The following is a 25,852-nucleotide window of genomic DNA, read 5'->3' on the forward strand; positions in this document are numbered from 1 at the left end:
CCTGATAAGAAAGGCTCTTTGGGGGAAGCTGCCATTTCCCAAGGCCTGTCCCGTTCCTCTACCACCAGTGAGGGGCAGCTTGGCTTTCCCAGGCAAGGCTTGGGAAGACAGTCCTTCCTGAGGGGCTGTGTGAACCGTGAGCTTCCGTCCAGTGACAGAGCGACCTCACACTGCGGCCTGGCACAGCATGGGCACTCAATACATGTGTGTGGTAACAAATGGTGGCTGAGTCTTCCGCCTGCCTAGGTTGCCCCCTCCAGGCAGTTCCCCGAAGGGCTCTTAGGCCAGTGTCCATGTTGCTCTTAGGCAATGGAGACTTCTGGTACGTTCTTGGGCAACTGCAAGCGGGGAAGAGCTCCATGTGATTGCGCATGCCTATGATCTCAGCGATAGAGAGCTGGAGGAGCCGCAGTTCAAGGTCATCCTCCGCTATGCACCGCAAGTTTGAGATCAGCCTGGGAGCCATGAGATGAGTCTCAAAGAAAACGAAAACTAGGTCTGGCTGGATGGCTCAGTGGGTAAGGGTGCGTGCAGCTAGGCCTGAGGTCTTAAGCCTGACCGGAGCCTGCATGGTGGAAGGAGAAAACCGACTCCCCAAAATTGTGCTTCGATTTCCATACACATGCTCATGCACAATAAACAAACAAACTCAGCAAATAAACAAACCAGAGAACTTCATTGAATATACCCTTACCAAGTTGGGCCGAGGGACGGGGGGGGGGGGGGGGTGGGGGTGGGGGTGTGTCCCTCAGCTCTCAGACAAATATGCCTCTTGGTACCCACATGATCCTGCCCAGAAACCTCTCTCCTTTCTTTTTTTAATTTCTTTTTAAAATTTTTATTTATTTATTTTTCATTAAGAAAAATTTTTCATTCATTTTACACACCGAAGGTCCCCCTCCTCCTGCCCCCCCAGCCTCCCCCTCCCAACCCCCCCACTCCCACCCACAAGTAGGCAAGGCCTCCCATGGGGAGGCACATCCAGTAGAGGCAAGTCCAAGCCTTCCCCCTGCCTCAAGGCTGCACGAGGCATCCCATCATAGGTAGTGGGCTCCGAAAACTCTGCTCATGCACCAGGGATGGATTCTGATCAATCTCTCTCCACAGGGTGCCCAGCTCCACTAACATCTTCTAGCAGATCCCCACACGCTGGTAGAGTCCCTGCCATTCATGACACTTTCTAGGCTGTCACTTACCTCCCAGGAGACGTGGGCAGTTGCTGAGAGTTTGGGGTGGGGGGGGCACCAGTTGCATTTTAAGGCAAAGGTAGTGAGTATCCTTGCTGTGACTTCCCACATTAGTGTTTTTTTGTTTTTTGTTTTGTTTTGTTTTTCAAGACAGGGTCTCTCTGTGTAGCTTTGCGCCTTTCCTGGATCTCGCTTGGTAGACCAGGCTGGCCTCGAACTCACAGAGATCCGCCTGCCTCTGCCTCCCGAGTGCTGGGATTAAAGGCGTGTGCCACCACCGCCCGGCTGTGGTGGTTCACACTCTTAACCCCAGCCTTGGGGCAGCAGAGACAAGGTAGGATAGATTGGCCAATCTATCCAACCTTGAAAAGTCCAGGCCGTTAAGAAACCATTTCAAGGGGCTGGAGAGGTGTCTCAGCGGTTGAGAGCACTGACTGCAGAGGTCCTGAGTTCAATTCCCAGCAACCACATGGTGGCTCACAGCCATCTGGAATGAGATCTGGTTCCCTCTTCTGGTCTGCAAGGACACATGCAGGCAGAATACTAAATAAGTAAATATTAAGAAAGAAAGAAAGAAAGAAAGAAAGAAAGAAAGAAAGAAAGAAAGAAAGAAAGAAAGAAAGAAAGAAAGAAACCATCTCAAATGGGAGGTAGATAATTCCCGAAGAACATCACCTGAGGTTGCCCTCTGGCCTCCATGGGGACACTTACACATGTACATGCACACACACACACACACACACACACACGCACGCACGCACACACACACGCACATGCACGCACACACGCACACGCACACATCCCTACATACACATGCACACACAAAGAGGCAGCAAGCCGGCTCAGGCTCTGTAAGTCTGACTGACCCCTAACTGCAGGGCATGGTAACACAGGGTCACAAACCTGCTGACTTTCTGATCTTGGCGTTAAAGCCTACGTTTCGAGGAGCACACCCCAACTCCAGCTGCCCATATGGGGGTCACATGTACGGTGGGCATGCCCCACCTCATCCCAACCCCATGTGGCATGGGGTCCCTGAACTCTCACTTTTGGCCCGCTCCCAAGTCCTTTTTTCTGATCATTTCCAGGAGTGCCTCTTGAGCACACAGCATCTGTCTTCTGGGAGAAGAACAACAGCATTTCTCTCCCAGAAAACACTCCCTGGGACAAGGAGGACTTGACCCACATGCTCAGGGTGTGACCTGAAATGTAAGGGTTCAAAGAGAAGGCTGCATTTTGGGAGGGGTCAGGGATGGGGACAGGAGGAGCTATGGGAAAGGCAGGAAGGATCGTGGCAGGTGATGGGACCCTCAGGGACAGAGCAGGGAGCGGTGGGGAGACGTCCCAGCATCTGGAGGTGGCCCTGACTGCTGCTTCCCCCTTGACCTTTAGAGGACGCCCGCTGGTGGGCTGGGCAGATCGGGGTTCATCTCATCTGGATCATAGATTCACAGACCCGGCAACTACAGGACTTGAGGGAATCCAAACAGTTAGTTCCCTAGGGCCCTGGTTCCCTTCCGGTGTTGCCTGCTAACACAAGTGTGGTTTTCTGGCTTGGAAAGTGACTCACCCTGGATGAGAGGAACAGCCACCAGGGGGCGCTGGCCACCTGCTCCTGGAGGATGATGGTGTGGATGAGGAACCATGCCCTTGGCTTTTCTGGTAATGTATTTGCTAAACACCTCATTCTCAAAGCTTGACACCTGGTCCTCGGTCAGATTCCAGATGTCTCTTGCGCACACAGCTTCCCCCCTCCATCTCTGTATGCCCCTGACCGTGCAGAGCCTGAGTCTGCCAAGGCATCCACTCAGCAAACCCACACATGTCTGCAGTATCTCCCAGAATCCCTCAAACAGCCTTCAAAGGAGGCCCTCAAATGTTCTCCGTTTCATAGAGGCGGGAATAGAGGCTCTGAGACGTGAACTCCCAGCCCCAGCCCCCTAACACAGAGGAACTGGGACTGGAACCCAGGCCCTGGAGCCACGCTCTTTACCATAAAGTTACTCTCTCCTCCAGATCACAGCGGAGTTCTGGGGGAATCCTGTGCCCCAAGGTCCCTCTGCTGACCTCCCTGTCATCTGGAAGTCCCCCGTGTCACCCTTGGAACAGAGGAAAGGCATGGTTCCTCAGAAGGGTGACAGAGAAGAACCACCCCCTCTCTGTAGAGACCAAGAGGATGCAGAGCTAGGCCCAGCACAAAGAGGGCTGGCATGTGCTGAGCACTCTCTGCCCGCCTAACCCTTGTCTGTATTATCTCTTTTAGGTCTTAGGGGGACTGCGTAGTCAGGGTGCAGAAATCACTGTGCCAGGGGAACTGGAGCTCAGGAATCAGGAGCAAACAGGTTGCATTGCCAAAAAGCCAGAAGAGGCAGGGAGAGGCAGGAGGTGGGGTCGGGCAGTTGGTAGGCTAAGTTTACACCCAGTCCTTGCCCTCCAACACCCCCCCCCCCCGTCAAGGGCTGCCCCCTCCCACCCATCACATAGATGTTCCACTTGACAACCGATCTGAGCAAGAGTTCCGATTCTTCCCCCTTTCTGCCACTCACACAAGTCACAGGGTGTAAGAGTGTGTACTGGTTAGTGTAAGTACAGGAGTGTGTGTGAGGGACATGAACTAGGCAACGGAGGGGTATCTGGAGGAGGAAGAGTCGCTGCAGGGGTGGGGGAGACTGAGGATGTGGGTGAAGGGATGATAAAGACATACCTGGGGGATGCTGGAGTTAGAGAGGGTGGGGGAAGACCAACCGACTACCTTGGGGTTCTGCTGAGGGCAGCCATCCTGAAGGGGCCCAAGGGAAAGGCAGTAGAGGGCTGGGATGAGGAAGGGAGGGACCCCTCGTGGGATTTCAGCCTTGTGGAGTGTGAAGGTCCACCAGGTGTTTCCTTATGGCAAACACTGACACCATCAGGCCTCAGGGGAATGCTCAGGGAGACCCCACTGAGGGTCACAGCACACTGAGACCAAAATTAAAAAGGACAGCAGCATCTGCTGGATGGGGAGGGGCTGGGGTGCCCAGCAGGGCTGGTGGAGTTATTCAAGGTGGCACCCAGATGCTGGTGAGGATGGGGAGGGGCTGAGGCGCCTGGCATGGCTGATGGGGTCCAACATGGTACATCTGCTTTGGAAACCAGTTGGGCAGATCCCCAAAATGTTCAACACAGACTCTGTGTTGTACAGCTTGGGAATCCCACTCCCAGGTGGTTTGCCCAAGAGAATGCAAATACATGCTGATGGGAATCCATTCCCAGGCTGGTAGCAGCCTCAGACTGAACAGCCAAATTCAGCCGGTGAAGGGGTAACGGCATTGTGGTACGTCCATACGGTGGAATAGTCCTCAGAGTGAACAAGAGCAGATACCAGCACAGCTGCCGACATGTTGAGCTTGCTTGCTGGATGGCAGAAGCCAGGCATGGAGGCTGTATGTAGAATGTGGATCCTAATGACACAATGTCCAGGAAGGGGCTAGAGAGATGGCTCAGCGGCTCAGAGCACCAGCGGCTCTTCCAGAGGACCTGGGTTCTGTCCCCAGCACATGGGAGCTTACAACCGCCTGCAGTTCCAGCTCCAGGGCGTTTGATGCCCTCACCTCCATAGGCACCAGGCATGTGTGTGAAGCACATACACACTTTGCAAGCAAAACACTCAAACACATGAAAAATTTTTTTTTTTTTGAAGTGTAAAAAATAAAAGTTCAGGAAGGGGCTGGAGAGCTGGATTGGAGCTTAAGAGCATTTGCTGCTCTTGCCAAGGACCTACTTGAATTCCTAGCATCCATGTCTTCCAGCTCATAACCACCTGTAATTACAGCTCCAAAAGATCTAGCGCCCTCTTCTGGCTTCCCTGAGCACTGCACTCATGCACATATGCCCATGTTGAAACATATCCACATGTATAATATTTTTTAAGAATTTAAATATTTTTTGGGCAGTGGTGGTGCACATTTTTAATCCCAGCACTCAGGAGGCAGAGCCAGGTGGATCTCTGTGAGTTTGAGGCCAGCCTGATCTACAGAGTGAGATCCAGGACAGGCACCAGAACTACACAGAGAAACCCTGTCTCGAAAAAAAATTTTTTTTAAGTTCAAAAGGTCTAGGAAAAGGGCTCTGTAAGTAAAAGTATTTATCAGCCAAGCAAAAGGATCTGAGTTTGCAGCCCCAGAACCCTCATGCTCTGTGGTGAGGTGGGATGTAGAGACAGAAAGATGTTGTGGGATAATCTTTTTGTACATTGTGGAGCTGTGTCTTGGCCAAGGTGCCTTCTGATGGGTTTAATACAGGTCAATAGCTAGACAGGAAGAAGTTAGGCAGGACTTCCGGGGGAGAGAGGAATCCAGGGGGATGAATCTCGGCCTGTGAGACTCGCCAGGGGGACACGGAGATGAAAAGGTAAAAAAGGTAAAAAGCCATGTGGCAGGTTAACAGAAACAGATTAATTTAAGTTATAAGAGCTAGTTGGGAACAAGCCTAAGCTAAAGGCCAAGCTTTCACAATTAACAATAATTTTCCATGTCATTATTTGGGCGCTCGTGGTCCTGATGAGAAAGTCCTACTCCCTGATCAGAGCTGCTGCTTCTGAGCTCTGGATGGATCTGGCCACCACACCAACCCCCTGTGCTTGTCCATGGCATCCTGGTGCTGGACGTGGAGATGAGCCTGGTTGCTCAACTACACCCTCTACCTGCAGGGTGGGTGCCTCTGTGTCTGCTCATGTCACCCAAAGACCACTGTTCAGGTGATGTCACCCTCAGGGGAATGTCACCCAAAGATTTACAGGTTCTCCTTTCCCTGGTTTAGGAAGGAAACAGACATCAGCCTGAGACCCCGGTGGGTGTTTTCTGATGCCTCGTGGTGCTTATTTGCAGCCTGGTTGGTCCAGGGGCTCTGGAGACATTACACACACACACACACACACACACACACACACACACACACACACACACACACATATGCAGCTGATTACAAGGGAGTAATCACGCTCCCTTGCTGCTGGCTGAGTTTGCTGTTACATTCTTCCAATAATTCCTCACCCAAGGTGGGTCCTTCTGGGGAGGCTATTTTATCTCACAGGTTTGTCACTGCGTGGGAGTCAAGTGGCCGGGACACGGTGCAGCAGCTGGTGTCGCGTCACGTCCAGTCAAGAGCATGTACTCATGTGACCTGGCTCAGCTCACTCCTCCAGTCTTGTGCAATTCAGAATCCCCTGACCAAGGAATGGCACTTCCCATGGTAGAGGGGTCTCCCTGCTCCAGGCAATCCCCTGCAGACCTGCCTACAGGTCAACCAACCAAATCTAGGCACTTCCTCATTGAGACTCCCTTCCCAGGCTGATAGTTAAAACTAAACATCATAGCCACTTAATGCCACGTAGCCAGAAAATCAGAGATCTGGATTTAATATCTCTCTCTCTCTCTCAAAGCATAATTTTTTTTTTTTTTTTTTTTTTTTTTTTAGCCAGGCATGGTGGCACATACCTTCAGTCCCAACTTCAGGAAGCAGAGATATGTGGAATTCTGTGAGTTCAAGGCCAGCCTGGTCTACATAGCAAGTTCCAGGACAACCTGAGCTACATAATAGACTCTGTCTCAAAAACCCAATACATAGCCAGGCAGTGGTGGTGCATGCCTTTAATCCCAGCACTTGGGAGGCAGACAGAGGTGGATCTCTGTAAGTTTGAGGTCAGCCTGGTTTACAGAGTGAGATCCAGGACAGCCAGGGCTATTACACAGAAAAACTCTGTCTTGAAAAACAAAACAAAATTCATAAAATAAAAGTATAAAAAGTAAAAAAAAACAAAAAAACCCAAACCCATAATATTTTATAAAAAACTTTTCCAGAGTTTAATTAGCTCAGGATTGAAGTCTTTTTTTATTTTGAAAGAGTTTAAAATGTGGATATGAGTTTATGTGGACCTCATGTGTGTATACAAGTGTCTGCAGAGGCCGGAGGATGTCAGGTCCCCTGGAACTGGAATGATAGGCACTTGTGAGCGGCTTGATGTAGGTGCTGGAAACCCAAATCTGTCCTTTGCAAAAGCAGCAACCACCCTTACCCTCTGGCTTATCTCTCCAGCTCCTTAAGAGCTGAGATCAACCATGATCACAGCCTAGCACCCCGAGCAATGGCTGGGAACCCCCCAAATTTCTAAATTGCTAAGTCAGGTCCTAGCCTGACTTAGCAGCAGCGAGGTTGCCCTCGCAGAGAACTTGGAGTCTGCGTGGGAAAAAGCCACTACTGTGTACTGTCCACTTGTGGTGCCCATGTAGCCAGAGGAAAAGCAGAGAGGCCACCAAAGTCCACCAGCTCTGTGCTAAACTCTAGAAGCCGGGGGGGCAGGCCTCCCCACTCTCGGCCCCCCATTTCCTCATCTGTGATTAGGAATGTTTGCGTTAGTCCCCTCTGCAGAGGTAGCTCCAAGGCGCAGGAAGCAGGTCTGAGGGACTGATTACGGCATGGCAGGCAGAGACTCCTCCGAGATAGTCCCCACCTGGTGGCAGGAGACTGCAGCTTGGTGAAGAGGGGAAGCCAGGAGGTAGGGTGTGGAGCCTCTGCCTGGAGGAAAGCAGGTTGAAAAGGACCCTGAAACCCATGTGTGAATAGTGTTAGGAAGTGGGGCTTTTGAGAGGTAATTGGAGGTCAATGAGGTCATGAGGGCAGGGTGCCATGGCAACCTTGGTGGCACTGTAAGAAGGGGAAGACAAACTCTTCTACATAGCTCTGGCTGTCCTGGTACTCACTACATAGACCAGGCTAGCCTCAAAATCAGAGATCTGCCAGCCTCTGCTCCCCCCACCCTGCCCCAACCAGTGCTGGGATTAAAGGCATGCACCACTATGCCTGGCTCTCCCTTTGAGCTTTTAAGGCCACCATCTTCTCATATCACCTGCAGTCCCTTGTTGTAGAATATTAAAGATGTGGCCAGGCAGTGGTGGCGCACACCTTTAATCCCAGTACTCAGGAGGCAAAGCCAGGCAGATCTCTGTGAGATCGAGGCCAGTCTTGTCTACAGAGTGAGATCTAGGACAGACACCAAAACTACATGGAAAAACCCTGTCTTGAAAAACCAAAAACTAAAACAAACAAATGTTCTACAGCATAAACAAACGTAACACATTTTCTTTTTGTTTTGTTTTTTGACAGGGTTTCTGTCAAAGATAGATGGGATAACTTAAGAAAAGCTGGCTAGAAACAAGCCAAGCTAAGGCCAGGCATTAAGTAAGACTGTGTGTGTGTGTGTGTGTGTGTGTGTGTGTGTGTGTGTGTGTGTATTTGTGAGCTGAGTGGGGGGCCCCTGAAGAGTAAAGAGCAAAAACAACCAACTATGGTCCCCAGGCACAGATGGGGCATGTGCGTGGGCAGGAAGAGACTCACTCTTTCTGCCATAGTCCCTGGCGCTGAACAGGTGACTGGGGAATATTTGGAGAATGTCTAACAGCTGGAAGCTTGTCAAGCGAGGCAACTCCAACTGAATATTGTGGTGATAGTGTGTTCCCCCAAAATATTATGTACCCTAATAAACTTATCTGGGGTCAGAGAACAGAACAGCCACTAGACAGACATAGAGGCCAGAAAATGGTGGCACTCACACCTTTAATTCTAGCCTTCTGGAGGCAGAGATCCATCCAGATCTCTGTGAGTTCAAAGCCACACTGGAAACAGCCAGGCATGGTGACACACACCTTTAATCCCAGGAAGTGATGACAGGAAGTAGAAAGGTATAGAAGGCGTCAGGACCAGGAACTACAGTGGGTTAAGTTTTCAGGCTTTAGAGCAGCACAGTTCAGCTGAGATCCATTCTGGATGAGGACGCAGAGGCTTTCAGTCTGAGGAAACAGGATCAGCTGAGGAACTGGCAAGGTGAGGTGGCTGTGGCTTGTTCTGCTTCTCTGATCTTTCAGCATCCACTCCAATATCTAGCTCTGTGTTTGTTTTTATTAATAAGATTTGTTAAGATTTGTGCTACAGAATATTCTTCAAGCAACCAAAAATGGCATTTTGAAGAATAACATGGAACCCAGTTGTGGTGGCTCATGCCTGTCATTCCAGCACTCAGGAAGCTGAGGCTGGAGGATTGCTTCGAGTTGAAGGGTAACCTGGGCTGTGGGTGACTTGGGCCGAATAGCAAACACCACGCCAGCCTGAGCTACAGAATAACACTTGCTCTCAAGAAAATGGAACCACTGACGAGGGGCCAGTGAGGTGATTCCTGTGTGGCAGAGGCACTTGCCACACAGGCCTGACAAATGAGTTTGATTCCCCCAAAGCCCACATGAAGTGCAAAGAAGTCTGCCTCTCTCTCTCTCTCTCTCTCTCTCTCTCTCTCTCTCTCTCTCTCTTTCTCTCTCACACACACACACACACACACACACACACACACACACACACACAATTAAAAAGGCAAACAGGGGAAATATCAATGATATCTATGTTAAATGAAATCTGAATCTGTTTTCTTAAGATTTCTCATGGTCAGGAAAAACCATTAGTGTGACGACATCAGGGACCCAGCCTCCCCAGGCAGTGACACCAGTGTCCCTGGTACCCCTGCCCCCACAGGAAAGCTGTGGTAGCCTCACCTCCCAGGGGATGTTTGACCATCCCGTAGATATTTTGGTTGTCACAACTAGGGAGGTACTACAGCCATATAGGGGAACAGGTCAACGGGGCATAGTGTCCCCCTATAGGACAGCCTCCCATGTCTGTGGTACCTAAGTGAGGACTCGGCTTTGAGGCTCCTCACATAGCAGGAGAGACCCCAGAACGTCCTTCCCAGTGATTTTTGGAAGCCTTGATTGGCTTCTGGGTCCCCATGAGCTTGGTTGGGGACCCATGAGCTCTTGGTGGTGTGAGGAGGCTACAGCCACCTCTGTTTGTGACTCCGGGCTGTGAAGGCCCCCGCTGTGGCCAAGGTCAGTGGGAAGTGAGGGCTACTGTGGGCACAGAAACCCAAGCAACCTGTCCCTGGTTTGGTCACGCGTTCACTCTTCCAGGGTGGCTCTGGCCTCGGTGTCCCGCAGAGGCGTGAGTTCAGGTGATGTCCCCCAAGTGTGGGAGGCCAGCTGCCCCCTTGTAAATGAGTTCTACAAGGAGGGGAGAGGGATAAGAAACTTTTAGATAGAAAGAGAGTGAAGAGGAGAAAGACAGAAACACAGGGTAGCTTCGGGAGGACCTGGATCAAAACCCACTGGTCCCTATCAATCTACCTCAAGACCCAGCCATACCACTCTTGGGCATATACCCAAGAAATGCTCAATCATACCACAAAGATACATGCTCAACTATGTTCATAGCAGCACTATTTGTAATAGCCAGAACCTGGAAACAACCTAGATGCCCGTCAACTGAAGAATGGATTAAGAAAATGTGGTACATATACACAGTGGAGTACTACTCAGCAGAGAAAAACAATGACAGCATGAAATCTGCTGGCAAATGGATGGAACTAGAAAATATCATCCTGACTGAGGTAACCCAGACTCAGAAAGACAAACATGGTATGTAGTCACTCATAAGTGGATTCTAGATATAAAGCAAAGAACAACCAGACTGCAACCCACAGAACCAGGGAGGCTATAAAGCAGGGGGGACCCTAGGATGACTGTGGCTTATAATAAGTTTTGGTTTTACTCAATTACTGGGCAAGCCTCAGTGAAACATTTCACTATTAGGATAAGAACTTATACTGTATCAAGCTGATAATAGATAAATAAATAAATAAAAATGGGGGAAAACAAACAAAAACAACCCACTGGTCCCTACGCTCATCAAAAGGGCTTTTTATAACAATGCCAAGGGGCGGGGCAAAAGACCTCCCCCTTGCTAGACCAAAGCACACTGCACAGCCAAGTGTAGACCCTTCCACACACATGGTAACCACGCCCGTGGTCCAATCATCCCCTTACGCAGCCCTGCTGGGTAAAGCAAGCTCAGATCCTTGGACCCTGAGTAAATTCTCACTAGGAAACCTCTGTGGCTCTCTACACCCAGGAGTTCAGCAGTCCCTGTGGAGACATTGAATACCAAGGGTCATGAGTGCAGTCCATTCACTTATCCATGGAAATTTCTGGGCCCTGCTTTGCCCTTGTTAAATTTCTGACACACATCTGCATCAGACAGTTAAAGGGGGCACTGGGTACCTCTCACTGAGCCCCCATTCCTCAAACCTTTCTGCTCCTCAGTGCACATTTTTCTACCTCAGGACCTTTGCACGTGATGTTCCTGATGTCTGGTTTACGCTTCCCAGGTCTCTGCGTGGCTGGGACACAGATCTCTGCACGGCTGGCATCTTTGAATGCCTTAGGTCTCAGCTTGAAGTCCACCTGCTAGGCTAAGACCATCCGAGTTCCCCAGCCGCAGCTCCTTTGCCTCATCCAGGCACGGCGGATGGTTGCTATGGAAGGGCTTAGTTCATACTACTCCCTGTCATTAGATATGGCACACAGTAGGGATTCAGAAAACATCTTATGGATCGAGGAAATAAAAAGGGAAGCTTTGTAAAAGGCTAAAGGCACAGATGAAAACGGAAGCCTCCAAAGGTTTAGAAGTCAGGGTAGTTGGTTTAAATCCTGGTTCTGCTGCTTGCTTGGGGGAGGGGGGTTTACAGGACAACTCCTTCACCTCTGGGCCTCACTTCCTCTCCTTGAAATGTAGGGGAGAGGCCGGGCGGTGGTGGCACATGCCTTTAATCCCAGCACTCAGGAGGCCGAGCCAGGTGGATCTCTGTGAGTTCGAGGCCACCCAGGTCTACAGAGTGAGTTCCAGGAAAGGCACCAAAACTACACAGAGAAACCCTGTCTCGAAAAAAAAAAAAAAAAAAAAAAAAAAACCAAAAAACAAAAAAAAAGAAGAAGAAATATAGAGGAGAGCCCCTCCTTGGTGCCAATCTGTGCCCATCGGTGAGGGAGTCCCCAGCTTCGAGGTAGGCAGGACCATCCCAGGGGCACCATGGGGGCCTCGCAACCCTCTCAGCCTGTCTGTCTCTGTGGTTTTAGGGACCCAGGCCCCGCCCTGCGGAGTGCTCTGTCTTTTGGCCTAAAATTAACTCACAAATTCCTTGGCTGCCTGGCCCGAGCTTCTAAGTGACAATTCAAACCAGATGTTCCCAGCTGTTGGGCCCCATCCCCCCAACCCCGGCTGACCCATGCTGCTAGTCTATGCCCAGGCTCAAGAGGTTAGACCCAAGCTTGAGTGTCTGTCTGTTGCTCCACCTGCCTAGGCCCTGGGGCTGGGGGGCCAGTGGGAGGGCTGGTTGCACAGCTGTCCAAGAATAGGGCATTTCTCTAAAGATATGGCGGGGTTGGGGAGCTCACTGAGCATCTAAGGAGGGGATAGGGTGGCTGAGGCTTCCTCTGCCTGTGGAGCGCTGGTGGGTGCCACTACCCAGCTTCTGTGACTTTTAGTTGCCCGTGTGGCCACTGTTGCCTTGATGGTTCTCAGCTGGGTGCCCAGGGCTTCGCAGCCTTCCCACAGGAACCCTTGTTCCACAACAGAGGGAAAAGGCCGTGGCTGGTTGGCCACTCCATGCCTGGTGTTCCTGCCAAGCCACAGACCCTCAGGGCAGGTAGCGTGCTATTTATTGGTGACACCATTTGCTTCTTTGTTCCCACCCTAAGGGCTGGTTCCCCCTGTCAGTGGTCTGGATGTCCTGGAAGACCCCTCACCACCCATGCAGCTGTCTCTGGGTAACCTCTGGCCCTGGGGGAGAAGGCTGACTGGAGCAGCTAGCTACCTGCAGGAAGATGAGGCAGAGCTTCTGGACCCAGCTGAGCTGGAACTATGTGGTCAGATGGAAGGAACTGAGGCAGGGGCCAGAGGCCTGCATAGCCATTAGGGGGTTGGCACAGAGCCCTTGCTCTGCCTGGAGATGGGGCCCTGAATCTCTCTTTCTCTAGGTCCTTGAGAAAAAAGGATTGTGGATGCACAGAAGCTTGATGGGTGAGGGATGTGGCCAAGTTTTATATACATGCACCACACAGCCTGGCCAACATGGAGACCAAACCCTTTCAAATGTCTCCAGAGCTCCAGGGCTGGCCCACTGCCTTCTGACTTCATGCCTTCCCATGCCCACTTCATCCACTCTGCTTGGAGACACATCTCCCTCCTTCTCACTCCTGGATGGTGCCAGGTGACCTACCCCAGGACATTTGCACCACTCTTGCCTGGACCATTCCTCAGAACATCTGGACCCACTGTCACCTTCCTTCAGGTCTTTGTGGGAACGTCACCTCCCCCCTACTCTGTGGCCAGCCCTGGACCACCAAGACATTGTCTAGGTATCTTAAAAATGGTCTATGACTTCTGACCAGAATGTAGGTTTCACAAGGACAGGCCTGGGTGGCACCTGGAAAATGTCCAGAACATAGCACGAGGGGGGGTGGGGATGGGAGGGGAAGGGCAATGTGGAGGAACTAGAGGTCTACAGGGAACAGGAGAAATGGAGGTGATGTCCAGCAACTGGGGACTTCAGGCCTCTCCCTGCTCTTAGACATACAGGGTCTATTCACACACACACACACACACACACACACACACACACACACACACACACACCCCACCCCTGCCTGCACCCCTGCACCTCTGCATTGCCTGGGGTTTGTGGAGCAGGGAAGGAGATGACCAGTCTGGAAGCCCCCAGCAGGGAGCTGGTGAAGCAGAAGGCTGAGGAAGGCTGAGGCCGAGGCCGCAGCCTGGTAGCTACCAGCTGCAATGCCTCCGCCGCCGCTGCCGCCACCATGGCCCCTGGTGAGTCTCATAAAGTGGCTCCTTCCACAGGGAGAATGTAAATGTTTACAAGGCAGCCACAGCTGGCTGGCCACCCGGCCACAGGAAGTTCTGGGACCCCAGTCCTTGGCCTGTAGTGTGCACCCCCCTGCGGAGGGATGTGGGTTCTTAAGAACACTTTGAACTGAGTCATAACCTGGACAGGGCAGGTCTCTTGTGTCCAGCTGTGCCTTCTCACACTGTGTGTCCCTTGAATGGGAGCCTGAAGGCCACCGTATCCAGGACCACCCTGTTCCTTGAGCCTCTTGCCAGCCAGAACCCCCTAAGACTTACTCTTCTGATGCCTCAACCTGCAGCCGAGTCTGGCCTTGTTGTTTTGTGGGTTTAGGGTGTATATTTATTTATTTGTTTTTTTGGGAGATAGGGTCTCATGTAACCCGGGCTGGTCTTGAACTCACTATGTGCCCAAGGATGTCTTCAAACTCATGATCCTCTTGCTTCCATCTTGTATGATTGCAGACATGTGCCTCAACCGACTGAGCCACTGTTCTATTTAGCTCTGTCAACTGGGCATAGCCTGGAGTCACCTGAGAAGGCTGGGGGATTGTCTTGTTGACTGATACAGAAGAGCCCAGGCCACTGCGGGCAGCACCATCCCCTGGGTGGGTAGCCCTAGGCAGTGTGAGAAAGCTGGCTGAGCGCAGACCTGAAAACAAGCCAGTCAGCCATGTTCCCGCTTGACTTCCTGTCCTGACTTCCCCTCATGATGGACTGTGACCTGTAAGGGTTCCCTTTTCTCCCCTAAGTTACCCTTGCCCTTGGTGTCTGTCACAGCAACCAAAAGCAAACGAAGATGGCTACCTGTGATTCCCGCTTGCCCTAGCCCAGCTTGGTGGTCACCTTGGTTAGACTGACAAATGCCTAGGCCGCCAACGAAACTCCACGGGTACTCCTCCACCAGCCAGGCTTGGGCTGTAATGGGGCTGCAGCCCAGGCCCCGCCAGCCACATGAAAGACCCAGCTATTTTTGCTTGGAAGGCAGGCCCCAGTGCTCAAGGCTTGTGTAATTAGATGTGGCCCTGGACCCATGAAGGGCTGGAGCTGGGGACTGTGGTGGGCTGGCACTGCCCAGAGCCCAGAAGGAAGAATCTCAGCAGAGACCCAGGCTAGGGGTGTTTCCCAGCCCTCCCAAGCTCCGCTGGCCAGGGCTGCTGAGCAGGCCAGTGTGGCTGCTAATTGCAAGGAGTTGAGGGCAGGGTCTCTGAAGTGTTTCCAAGCAGAGCAGAAACCCTAGCACTGCTCTGGGCCTCTGAAATTAGGGGTTGCAAGTGAACAGCCCAGCCTGTGCTCCACACACCACAGGCCTGCCCACGCCCCGTAGATGCCACAGCAGGGCCCCACACGTGTCCCAGAAACCGCGGGACGTGGTGTGAGACACTGGGGAGAGATGGAGCTTCTTGTATAGTGTTGGCTGACTGATGCCTGAAGGTGCAGGATCAGATGGCAGGGGCATCATTCAGTCATTTATTGAGCCCCATTGTGTTTCAGGTGTTGTCTTAGATCAGAACCCACAGTTTCTCAATGGGCGGGTCGTGCCCACCTCAGGGTCGAATATCAGATATTTACATTACAATTCATAACAGTAGCAAAATTACAGTTCTGAAGTAGCAATGAAATAATTTTATGATGGGGGGGGGGTCACCACAACACAAGGAAGGTTGAGAACCACTGTTCTAGCTTGCTGCTAGAGTCAGGATAGGCCCCAAACAAGCAAAGTTCTTTGTACCCGCAGACCTGGCTCGCCTCGGTGGTGCTGTGCTTTTGACCACCTCAGGGCCTTTGCACATGCTGTCCAGCTGCTGGGAACCCTCCTGCATCCGTGCCTTCCTAAATCCCTTCTCCTCATCTTTCTTTTTTGTTCTGTTTTGTTTTGTTTTGTTTTGTTTTGAGAGACAGGGTTTCTCTGTGTAGGTGCCTGTCCTGGATCTCGCTCTTTAGACCAGGCTGGCCTCAAACTCACAGAGATCCACCTGGCTCTTCCTCCTGTGTGCTGGGATTAAAGGCCTGTGCCACTGCCACCTGGCCCTTCTCTCCGTCATTGAGGGTAGCACTATGGTCCCTTCCTACAGCAGAAACCTGGGCCTGGACTAGACCCCCCAGGGTATAGTCAAAGGTCCCTTTGTATTTCACTTGCCTATTTCAGTTCTCCTACCTCTTTTGTGAGCTCGGGCCTGTTTGCTGATCATGACCTCTGAGGACCTGACTGTGAGCTGGATGCCACAGTCTTGGGACATATCTGCAGAATGAGTGAAATTTGGAATGTCTCTAGGCGGGAGCCTGAGGGCTGCCAGGCAGCGACTAGCGTCTAAGCCAGACTCATGTTTAGTTGTGGCCCAGAGAAAGTGCTGTGACTTGTGGCGGCTCAGCGCTGGGCTCTTCTGTCTCTGCTCGTGAATGGCACCTATGAGCATCCACAGGTTATGGGTGGGGGTGCACGGTGTGTGTTTGTATATGCTGTGTGAACATATGCACATGCAAATAGGTGTGTGTATGTGTGTGTGTGTGTTCCCATAGTCCCTTCCCCCAAGGCATGTGGAGGTAGGAGAAGGGCTGTGTTGTACTGTGCTGTGGGAATGGCCCAGTCAGAGGTGGGTCACTGGCCTGGTGGTGGCACTTTGGGAGATTTGGAAATAGAAACTGGTGCATCAGAAGGGCCCTATCCCCTGCCTTCCATTATCCCAGGGCATACCTCTCCACTAAGAGCCCCATTTTCCTATTCTGGTATGAAGCTTCACTCACATCTCTACAAACACCAACAGAACCTTGTTTGGGCACCATGGCTCCAGGCTCTGCAGGTGCCAGGTCTCTCAGGTGGCAGGCTGCTGCTGCTCAGTGTCTTTGGGCTCTGTGTCCTCAGGCTCAGCAGAAATGACCGCATTTGCTCTGAGTGGGTTCAAACTTCCCTTAAGGTTAGGCCCTTGATAGCAGAGCAGAGGGACTGCCTGTACCTGCGCCACTGTGGGAACCAGGGGCCCAGCAGGCATGCAGTCCGTACACGAGGTAGAGGCAGGAGGACCAGAAGCACAAGAATGTACTTGGTCAAATTGGAGCCAGCCTGGGGTACAGGAGACTCTTGTCTCAAAAGAAAAGAAAAAGGAAGGACCATCATTGTCAAGGCACACTGACAGGAGCTTAAGGAAAACAGGGTAGGGGTGGGGGTGGGCGGCAGGTCTGGTTCCACCCAGGCCCTATGTAGAGTTGCTTGAAGGACTTGAGCATGCGTGGACTCTGGCATCTGAGTCTGGAGCCAGCGCTAGTCAGCACCAACGTAGACCTTGTATTCCTGGGGTGGAAGACAGGAGTGTGTGGACCCCTGATCTGGGGACCATGCTGTCTGTACCCCGACCCTTGGTTTGTCCTGTGTCATGAAGGCTTCCATGGTCAAGAGTATTACTTCTGTGGGCTGGGGACCTTAGGTGGGGACATGATAGTCCTGGGTCACCCCCAATATGACCTTCATCCAGGGAAGGAAAGATGGCAGAGAACACCGAGCTAACTGCTTGAGGATTCTGTGTGGCTGCTGGACATGGAGGAGGATGAGCCAAGTCATGCAGGAAGCTTCCAGAACCCTGATGGGGCTGCGGATCTGGCCCTCCCTGAAAGACCAGAGTCCTGCCACGAGTCCTCGGTCCACTGGGAACAGGGCTTGCTCCCTGGGAAGTGGCCCTGGGGAGGTCTGGCTGCTCCTGAAACTAATGACTAGCCTAAGACAGCTCCGGCAGGGCCATCCTCATTCCTCCCTGCCTGAAGGGCCTTGTGGGGGGGGTGGCTCCCCTTTTGCTCAGCTTGCTTATAAGTGGGGTTCCAGGGCACATCAGCCTTCCTGCCTGACTTCCCCGAGGGCCCTCCCCTGATGTGGAACTCCTTCTGGTTTGCAGAAGGGCAATGCACATCCCATGATGAATCTTGGTGCACATAGCTCTAGAAGCCCGAGAGCTCCTGGAGGGGGTGCTGTGGCTGAGTTCCCTCTGGAGCCTGCTCAGTGCTGACCTTGTATGTGGGAATGCATCAGGTGTTAATGGAAATAAACAAGTGTGTGTGTGTGTGTGTGTGTGTGTGTGTGTGTGTGTGTGTGTGTGTATGCATGAGTGAGTGAGTGAATTTAGGGGCCCATGGACCACTGGGCTCCCCAGGGAAGGTACCCATGGTGCTTCAGGGTCAGTTACCTACGGTCCACAGGACCCAGCTGCACCATTTGAACTTCCCCATCCTCTTTCCGCTTCTGTGGAATGGGTCCATAGTTTCTGCTCAAGCTGCCCTGCTGGGGGCTTTGTGAGGTGAAAGGCAGGACTCCAGATGCCAGTACCTCAGGGAACTCTTTCTCATCCCTTAGAATGGGGAAACAGAGACCTGGGGACAAAGGGCCAGGAAAGTGCCTGAACTCAGCGCCATCAAGCTTCCCTGAAACACCCCCATTCCCACTCAGCACCCTAAGTCTGGAAATCCTGAGTCACAGCTGGATCGGGCCATGGAGAGTTTTCCTTCCCAATTTCGGGGGCCTCAGAGCCTCCTGACCTCGGTCCCCCAGGGAGTGTCGGGGGTGGGGTGGGGTGGGAAGGACTTCAGCTCGAAGTTCTGGGGAAGCACTCCTGGAAGCCCCTCTGTCTGTCAGTCTGTCTGAGTCTGCCCAGGGGACCTGAGGTCAGAAGGAAGCAAGCTTGGAGTGTGAGGAGGGTGGGACTGCGTGTGGCCCAGCATAGTCCCGCCCTACACTATTCCCACCCCAAGCTCTCTTAATGAAATCAAGCTGGCCCTCCAGTCCAGCAGGGAGGAGGAAGGAGGAGGGCCTGGAGGCCGAGGTGGGCAGGCACCAGCCAGAGCAGCTGGCGGCAGACTGGGGCGGCCGACTGTCTGTCGACTGTCGGACTGTCTAGCAGGCCAGACTCGGCTACCTGGCAGTGGCAGCCAGGCCTTCACGGGGAGCTGGTAAGTCCCAGCCTGCTGCTCCAAAAGTCAGGCGATTTGGAGTTCTTGGAGAACTTTGCCAGAATCCCTAAATGTGTGTGCAATCTGAGTACGTGCATGTGGTTAAGATGTGTGTGCATGGATGCTGGGGTCACCAGGAGGGTGCATGTATGTAGCTGGGACGTGGGGAGGATGCTGGTGTGAACTTGTACCGTCCTGTGTGCTTCTTCTGCAGGTTGTACTTGGGATGTCCGATGCACCGGTTGGTGTATGGGTGTACAAGAGCTGGGGGTCTGTGGGAGCTTGCTGGAGTGTCTTGGAGTTGTGTGTGGGTCTCTGAGTCTGTGTTGTGGGCTCTGGCTGCTGCTGCTGCTATTGCTGCTGCTGCTGGTGTGTGTGTGTGTGTGTGTGTGTAAGCTTGTGTGTAGGCTCTAAGACTTCAGTCTCCTTCCAGGCCCCTTCTGGAGGGGTCCAGGTCCCTGTCTTTGGCAGCCCCGAGGGAATAGGCTGTGGCTACAACGCTTCAGCCAGAACCCCCTCCCCCCAAGTCTAATTGAAGCCAGGTTTCCGTGGCCTGCCCCTCCATCACTGGCCACCAGTTTCTGGGTGGGGGTGGAACAGAGGCTATGGCTAGGCAGCCTCAGGTCCTGGGGTACCCTGTCCTCAACGGGGAGGGGGGATTGCCTCATCTGCGTATTTATGACCATATCAATTTAAAATAGCAGCTCCTAAGAAAGAGGGTCCTAGAGGGCATCCTGGATGATCCTCTATGTCCACTTGCTGACGCTTATGTGCCAGACACTGCACACTGTGACCTGTCCCCATTGCGTAGATGTGGAAGCTAAAACTCATGGAGCTGACATGCCCAACTCCAGACACAGTTAGGAGGTGACACGGGACTGTTCTGGGCCACCTCTCCTTCAGGGCTCTGCTGGGCAATGAGTTTCCTCTAGGCTAAAAGCAGAGGTTTATCAGCCTGAGACCCTCCTTGGTCCTTGTGCAGGATGGACCCAGGAGGCCAAGTAGCCCCTGTTCTCCCCAGGAGGCAGGAGAGGGGCCCCTGGTAGGTCTAGCAGTCATTTCAGATCTGTTCAGGTCAGTTCTTCTGTGCCACAGAGAGGAAACTGAGGTCCAGAGAGTTTAGGGGAAACACTCAGGGTCACATGACCATCTCTTGCAAGATTTGGCTAGCTCCATGCAGGGCTGAGTCCCCACACTTAACTGCCTGTTGCCTTTCTTGGGGAGCCAGGCGAGACGGAGGAAGGTGGTGGACTCTGAGAGTTAGGGTCTTGCCCTTTAGAGATAGGAATAGTTTCTTCTGAACCCCTTGACTGATTCTGGGGTGCCAGTGGGAGGCCAGTGCTCTCTTGTCTGGGGAATTGCTGTCTATGTGTGTGTGTGTGTGTGTGTGTGTGTGTGTGTGTGTGTGTGTGTGTGTGTGTGCGTGAGTGCGTGTGTGTGCATGTGTGTTCTGCTCTTCTCCTGAGGGTGTTGGGGGCCAGAGCAAGTGAGGACAGTCATTGGTTTGCTGAGGGGGAATGCTGGCTTATCCTGGAGCATTCCATTCCTGAGTTCCAGCTCTCCTGTGGGATCCGGCCTATGCTGGCACTTCTAGAACGTTCCCTCACACAGTCCCAGCAGCTCTCCGGGTCTCAGCCTGGAGTCACCCTACTGCTGCCCATTTGAAGACAGGAAAAGTAAGGCCCTGAGGAGGCCACATGACGTGGCCGGGTTGATCAAGCTGGCCCAGTGGCTTTCCGGCTGATGTATCTGGGGTCAGCATGCCTGGGGACTTCTATAGGGCTCAGGCACCATGGTCACCGTGGTCACTGTGGCCCGGCCCTCTGGAGCAACAGTCCTCACGTGCCGGCCGCCACTGTATTTTTAGACAGCATCTTAATATGTAGCCCAGGATGGTTTTGAATTTGCCATCCTGCATCTTGCCTCCCAAGTGCTGACCTGGTGCTGGGTGTGGCTCAGTGGCAGGGCACTTGCCCAACATGCATAAGGCCCCCGGTTCAGTCCCCCACATACTCCAGAAGGGGGAGGGTGCGGGAAGTGGGGCAGGAGAGTAAAATGCTTGCCAAGAAAAAAGCGAGGAGTTGAAGCCCAGCACCCAGGTAAAAGGACAGGCATAGTGAGGTGTGCCCGAGATCTCAGCCTTGGAAAGGCGGGGATGGGGTCAGCCTAGCCCACGTGGTGATTCTCCCTTCTCAGGGAGAGACCTCCTGGGTGTAATACCTTAGATTGTCATCTGGCTTCTACAAGCCTGCACACACATGCACATACATGTGCACCCTCACAGCATGTAGGTGCCCACAGCCGACAGAGGATTCTGATCATCTGCATGTCCTTGGACATGTCACCATCTTCTCTGAATATGAAGGTATCACTGTTGTAGGCCTGGACCACAGGAGAGGGCTGAGATGAATTATTCTCCATGGAGGCCTAGGCCATCGCTGTCCATGAGCCCTGGGGGCCTCAGCAACGGAGCGCTTGCTTAGTACACGTGAGGCCCTGGTGCAGCAGAAAAGGGGGGAAAAACAAGCCCCTTGGTAAATTAATCATTTTACAAAAATTTTTATTACATTTATATATTTATAAAATGGGGACTGTGCAGGCCATGGTATATGAGTGGAGGTCAGAGGACAGCCTGTGGGAGATGTTCTCTCCTGCTGTCCTGTGGGTCCTGGAGATCCGGCTCTGGGAGGGCATCAGGGTTGGCAGCAATCTCTCTTACCTGCTGAGCCATCTTGCTGGCCCGTCGAGCCTCTTTTTCTGTTTCGAAATGAATGTCGGTCTTTTGCTATTTGAGCCGGTTTGACCAAATTGGCATCAGTTCAGTTGCCTCTGCTGCAGATCCAACCAAGACAGAAAGTATTTTAAAAATGAAGCTTTAAGAATTTAACAATGAGGCCGGGCGGTGGTGGCGCATGCCTGTAATCCCAGCACTTGGGAGGCAGAGGCAGGCAGATCTCTGTGAGTTCGAGGCCAGCCTGGTCTACAGAGCTAGTCCAGGAAAGGCTCCAAGCAACACAGAGAAACCCTGTCTTGAAACCCTCCCCCCAAAAAAAAAGAAAAGAAAAGAAAAAAGAATTCAACAATGAAATGACCAGGCTAACGAACCCCACAGCATTTGTGGTGTTGTGAGTCACCCAGAGCTGACTGGAAAGACCAGGAGGCTGAGAGATGATGCTCCCTGCCATGGCTTGATTTTGGCTCCTTTGGACGGGGGGTGGAGGGGTAGGGGCATCCTGGTGCCAGCTTCCGGTGAGACCCAGAGCTCACGTCACTGGAAGGCTTCAGTTATCCAGGCCACTGGGATAGTCACTCAATGACCTACCCCCTGAGTCCCAGTCACACAAGAGTCAGGTAAAGCCATCTGTCTCGTCAAGAAGGCCCCAGGCCATGGTGCAGCTCAGGAACTTGCTGTGTGGCTTGTTGTCTGCTCTGGGCCTCTGCCTCTGCCTCCCTACCTCAGTCCTCTGAGGGAGACCCCCCTGCGACAGAGCCCTGAAGCTGGCTCTGTCTTAGACTTCTAATCAGCCTCAGGGACCTGAGCCCTCTGCTGTGCTTGCAAGAGCTGGAACCCCAGATCCCCTTCCCACAGGCTGGGGGAGTTAGTGTAAACTTGGGCAATGAGGAATTTATTAATTAGCCTGGCTGTCTGGGCCAGATGGGGTCTGGGGGGTTCATGCCTGGAGCAGCCTTCCAGGGGGGGAGGGGCGCATCTGGTTCCCATTTAGTGGTGGTTGTGGGGAGGGGCTGCTGCCTTGGGGAGAGGCCCCAGTGCTAGCTAGCTTTGTCTCCCCAGGAACTGTGCCTTCCCCTGGAGCCTCTTGGGTTTCTGGAGGCTCCCAGTGAAGTCCAGGCTTCCAAGGATTGGGGAGATGGGGGCACAGATGCCCTGAGCTCCACCCTGGCACCCAGGCCTCCTATAGAGAGTTTGCAGACCTGGCAGCTTCAAAGCCTAGAATCTTCTGGAAAAGGAAGTGGGTAGACCGGAAAAGCCTATGCTGGAACTACCAAGGCCCCAGGGTAACGGTGCCCTGGGGACACTTCCTGTGCAGAGGTGTCCCTCAGCCATCTGGTCTCCCACCCCACCCCCATCTCCCAGAGTTCTCAGGCCATTGCTTTCTTTATGCCTGCTAGCTCTCCCTGGGTAGGTCACTTGATCCCCTGAGCCTCAGTTTCCCCCTGAGCCTTGGTTTCTGCAGCTGGAAATGGGGACAATCCTAGCCTTCCCCCACTGGGTAGCTCTCAGGCTTCCAGGACAAATTTCTAACTGGGCTCAGAGGGCGGCGCTGAAGACCTGAGTTGCATCTCTAACATTTGTGTCAAAAGCCAGCACGGTGGTGCATGCCTGAGATACCAGCAGTGGGCATGGGGACACAGGCAGGTTCTTGGAGCCTGTCTATCCTAACACAGGAGCGCTAGGTCCCAGTAAGAGGCCCAGCCTCGAACATGAGGTGGAGGGTGTCTGAGGAGGAACAACACTTGAGGTTTTCCTCTGGTTTCCAGATGCATCCCTCTTCTCACACAAAGATGCTTCAACTAGTGTCCGGTGCGTGGTAAACCATGAGCATGTAAGCTAATTTTGTGAGTTCGGCCATGCTGGTGCAGAAGCATCTATTGAGGGCTTTGTGTATACTCTGGGTGCAAAACACTGAATGAGATGCAGTTCCTGTCCCCAGGAACGTCAGAAGGAAATGGGACAGGTGGCATTCCTTGTATAATGGCCTGGGAGTATGTTCATGTTTCTGCATGGTGAGGGGTTTGGCTAAGCCTCTTGCTGGAATGTGATCTGGGTTCTCTGCTGTCCCCAGGAGCGAGCAAACCATACCTGGGTCCCGAGACCCTGGAGGCACAGGAGACTCAGCCTGATTTCTCTCACTGTTTCCCCTTAGGTTCTGTGGTCAACATGGTCTCCAGCCTCCTCTTGTCTCTGCTGCTGCTTATGAGGCCTGTGCCTGTGGTGGCTTACTCTGTGTCCCTCCCGGCCACCTTCCTGGAGGATGTGGGGGGCAGTGGGGAGGCCGAGGGCTCCTCAGCCTCTTCCCCGAGCCTGCCACCACCCCGGACTCCAGCCTTCAGCCCCACACCAGGGATACCCCAGCCCACAGCTCTGGAGGGCCCCTCGCCCCCCACTAACCTCCTGGATGGGATCATGGACTTCTTCCGCCAGTACGTAATGCTCATTGCGGTGGTAGGCTCTCTGACCTTCCTGCTCATGTTCATCGTCTGTGCTGCCCTCATCACCCGCCAGAAACACAAGGCCACGGCCTACTACCCATCCTCCTTCCCTGAAAAGAAGTATGTGGACCAGAGTGACCGAGCTGGGGGGCCGCGTGCCTTCTGCGAGGTCCCTGACAGGGCATCTGACAGCCGGCCAGAAGAGGCCCTGGACTCCTCCCAGCAGCTCCAGGCTGACATTCTGGCCGCTACTCAGAACCTCCGGTCTCCAGCCAGAGTGGTGCCAGGCATTGGGGAGGGAACAAAGCCAGTGAAGGGTGGGTCAGAGGATGAGGTGCCGAGCAGCCAGGAGGAGGCCCAGGAAGCCCCAGTATGCGGGGTCACCGCCGGGGTTGCTGCAGAGAAGCTGGAGGTCCCCACAGAGAAGTCTGAGGCTGAAGGGGCTCCTGCAGCCAGTGAGGGCCATGGGGGACAAGAAGGGTCTTTCTCTGTAGCCCAGGAGTCCCAGGGACCCTCCAGCCCCCCTGAAAGCTCCTGTGCTTGCAGCAGAGTCTCCCCCAGTGTCTAAGAGGCCCCAGAACTGCTGGGCCTGACTGCTGGGTCCTTGAGGGTCACCTCCTTGGTCAAGAAGGGCCTTCAGCTCTGACTGTTTCTTGACACCCCTCCTTGGCCATTGGTGGTACCAATCCTGACCCCAAATGGGCAGAGCTGATGACTTCTGGTGCATCCCAGGAAACACCTCCCCAAGTTCCAGCACCTTTAATGCCTCCTGCCGTATCCTGGGGTCTTCACCCCAAAGCTCTACTTCTCTCCCAGAGGAAGGACAGATACACCCCAGTTGGAGCTGCCATGAGGCAGTCCCCACAAGCAGCCAGCCACACAGCAGAAGGGGAAGAAGCCAGAGGCTCCTGGTGAGGCGGCGGCTGCTTCCATCTTGGCTGTGAAGACAAGCAGGGCTGCTGGATCTGAAAGACGTCAAATGGATGGGCCCGCCATGGTCTTCAGCTGCCTTCATGGCCCACTGGGAAAGCAAGGCGCAGCCGGTGTCCAGTCATGCCAGGGACTGCAGAGGGTCTCCTGAGCATCTCCCGGTCACCAGAGCATTGGCCCCTCTGCCTCGCTCAGTGGACTTGATTAGTTAGGAAGCCTCTTGAATGGTCCCCACTTCCATCACAGAGTTCCCCTAGACACTCCATGGATATACAAACTCAAAGTCATGGGAGCTGAGGAGCCGCTGTGCCCTCCCCAAGCTGATGCCACTACCTTAAGGGTTCCTATTGGGATGGCTTTGTTTCCTCTTTCCCTGCCCTGCTTTATGATGAGGGTGATGACTGAGTAGCTACGGCGTCCAGTCTCACAGCACCCACTCTGGAAAAGACTGTTGTCAATTTTCCAAGGCATCCCACTTTCTAGTTTGGTTTGAGTTGGTATGTGAGATGCAGGGGCTCTAGTTCTCTCAAGGGTCAAGCGGCCCTGACTTGAGAGTGTGCAACTCATCTTGTTACCGATGCTGGGATGAGGGGAAGGAGCGGAGAAGCAGCCTGGAAGCCACGGGGCATTCGGGACAACTGCTGTTCTGGATTCTGACGCCCAGCCTGGAGCAGGGGCCTGGCACATCCCTTGCTCACACAGTGGTCTGGCAGCCTGAGCCCACACCATCCCTCAGTCCTTGACAGTGTGGAGGCTTTGTTCTGTTGGGGGCCATTTGGGGGTTCCCCACAGCTCCATTCAGGGACTCCAACTCTTCAGGTATGGAAATGTAACATATAATAAACCTTGATCTGGCTCGA

The 25,852-nt window shown here is 53.2% G+C and overlaps 1 protein-coding gene across 1 annotated transcript; it reads left to right on the top strand.

Annotated features, from left to right (window-relative positions):
* Positions 1-18,619: 18,619 nt before the first annotated feature.
* Tmem119 (transmembrane protein 119) lies at positions 18,620-25,852 on the top strand. The gene is made up of 2 exons (XM_036171973.1): positions 18,620-18,890; positions 23,777-25,852. Exon 2 carries the CDS (start codon positions 23,791-23,793, stop codon positions 24,628-24,630), a length of 840 nt encoding a protein of 279 aa, XP_036027866.1. The 5' UTR covers positions 18,620-18,890; positions 23,777-23,790; the 3' UTR covers positions 24,631-25,852.

This window comes from Onychomys torridus, chromosome 22 (assembly GCF_903995425.1).
Source record: "Onychomys torridus chromosome 22, mOncTor1.1, whole genome shotgun sequence".
NCBI classification, from domain to species: Eukaryota; Metazoa; Chordata; class Mammalia; order Rodentia; family Cricetidae; genus Onychomys; species Onychomys torridus.

Bases quoted from the DNA above. Each gene is read 5' to 3' on its own strand.
- Tmem119 (XM_036171973.1), top strand. From the start codon at position 23,791: ATGGTCTCCAGCCTCCTCTTGTCTCTGCTGCTGCTTATGAGGCCTGTG.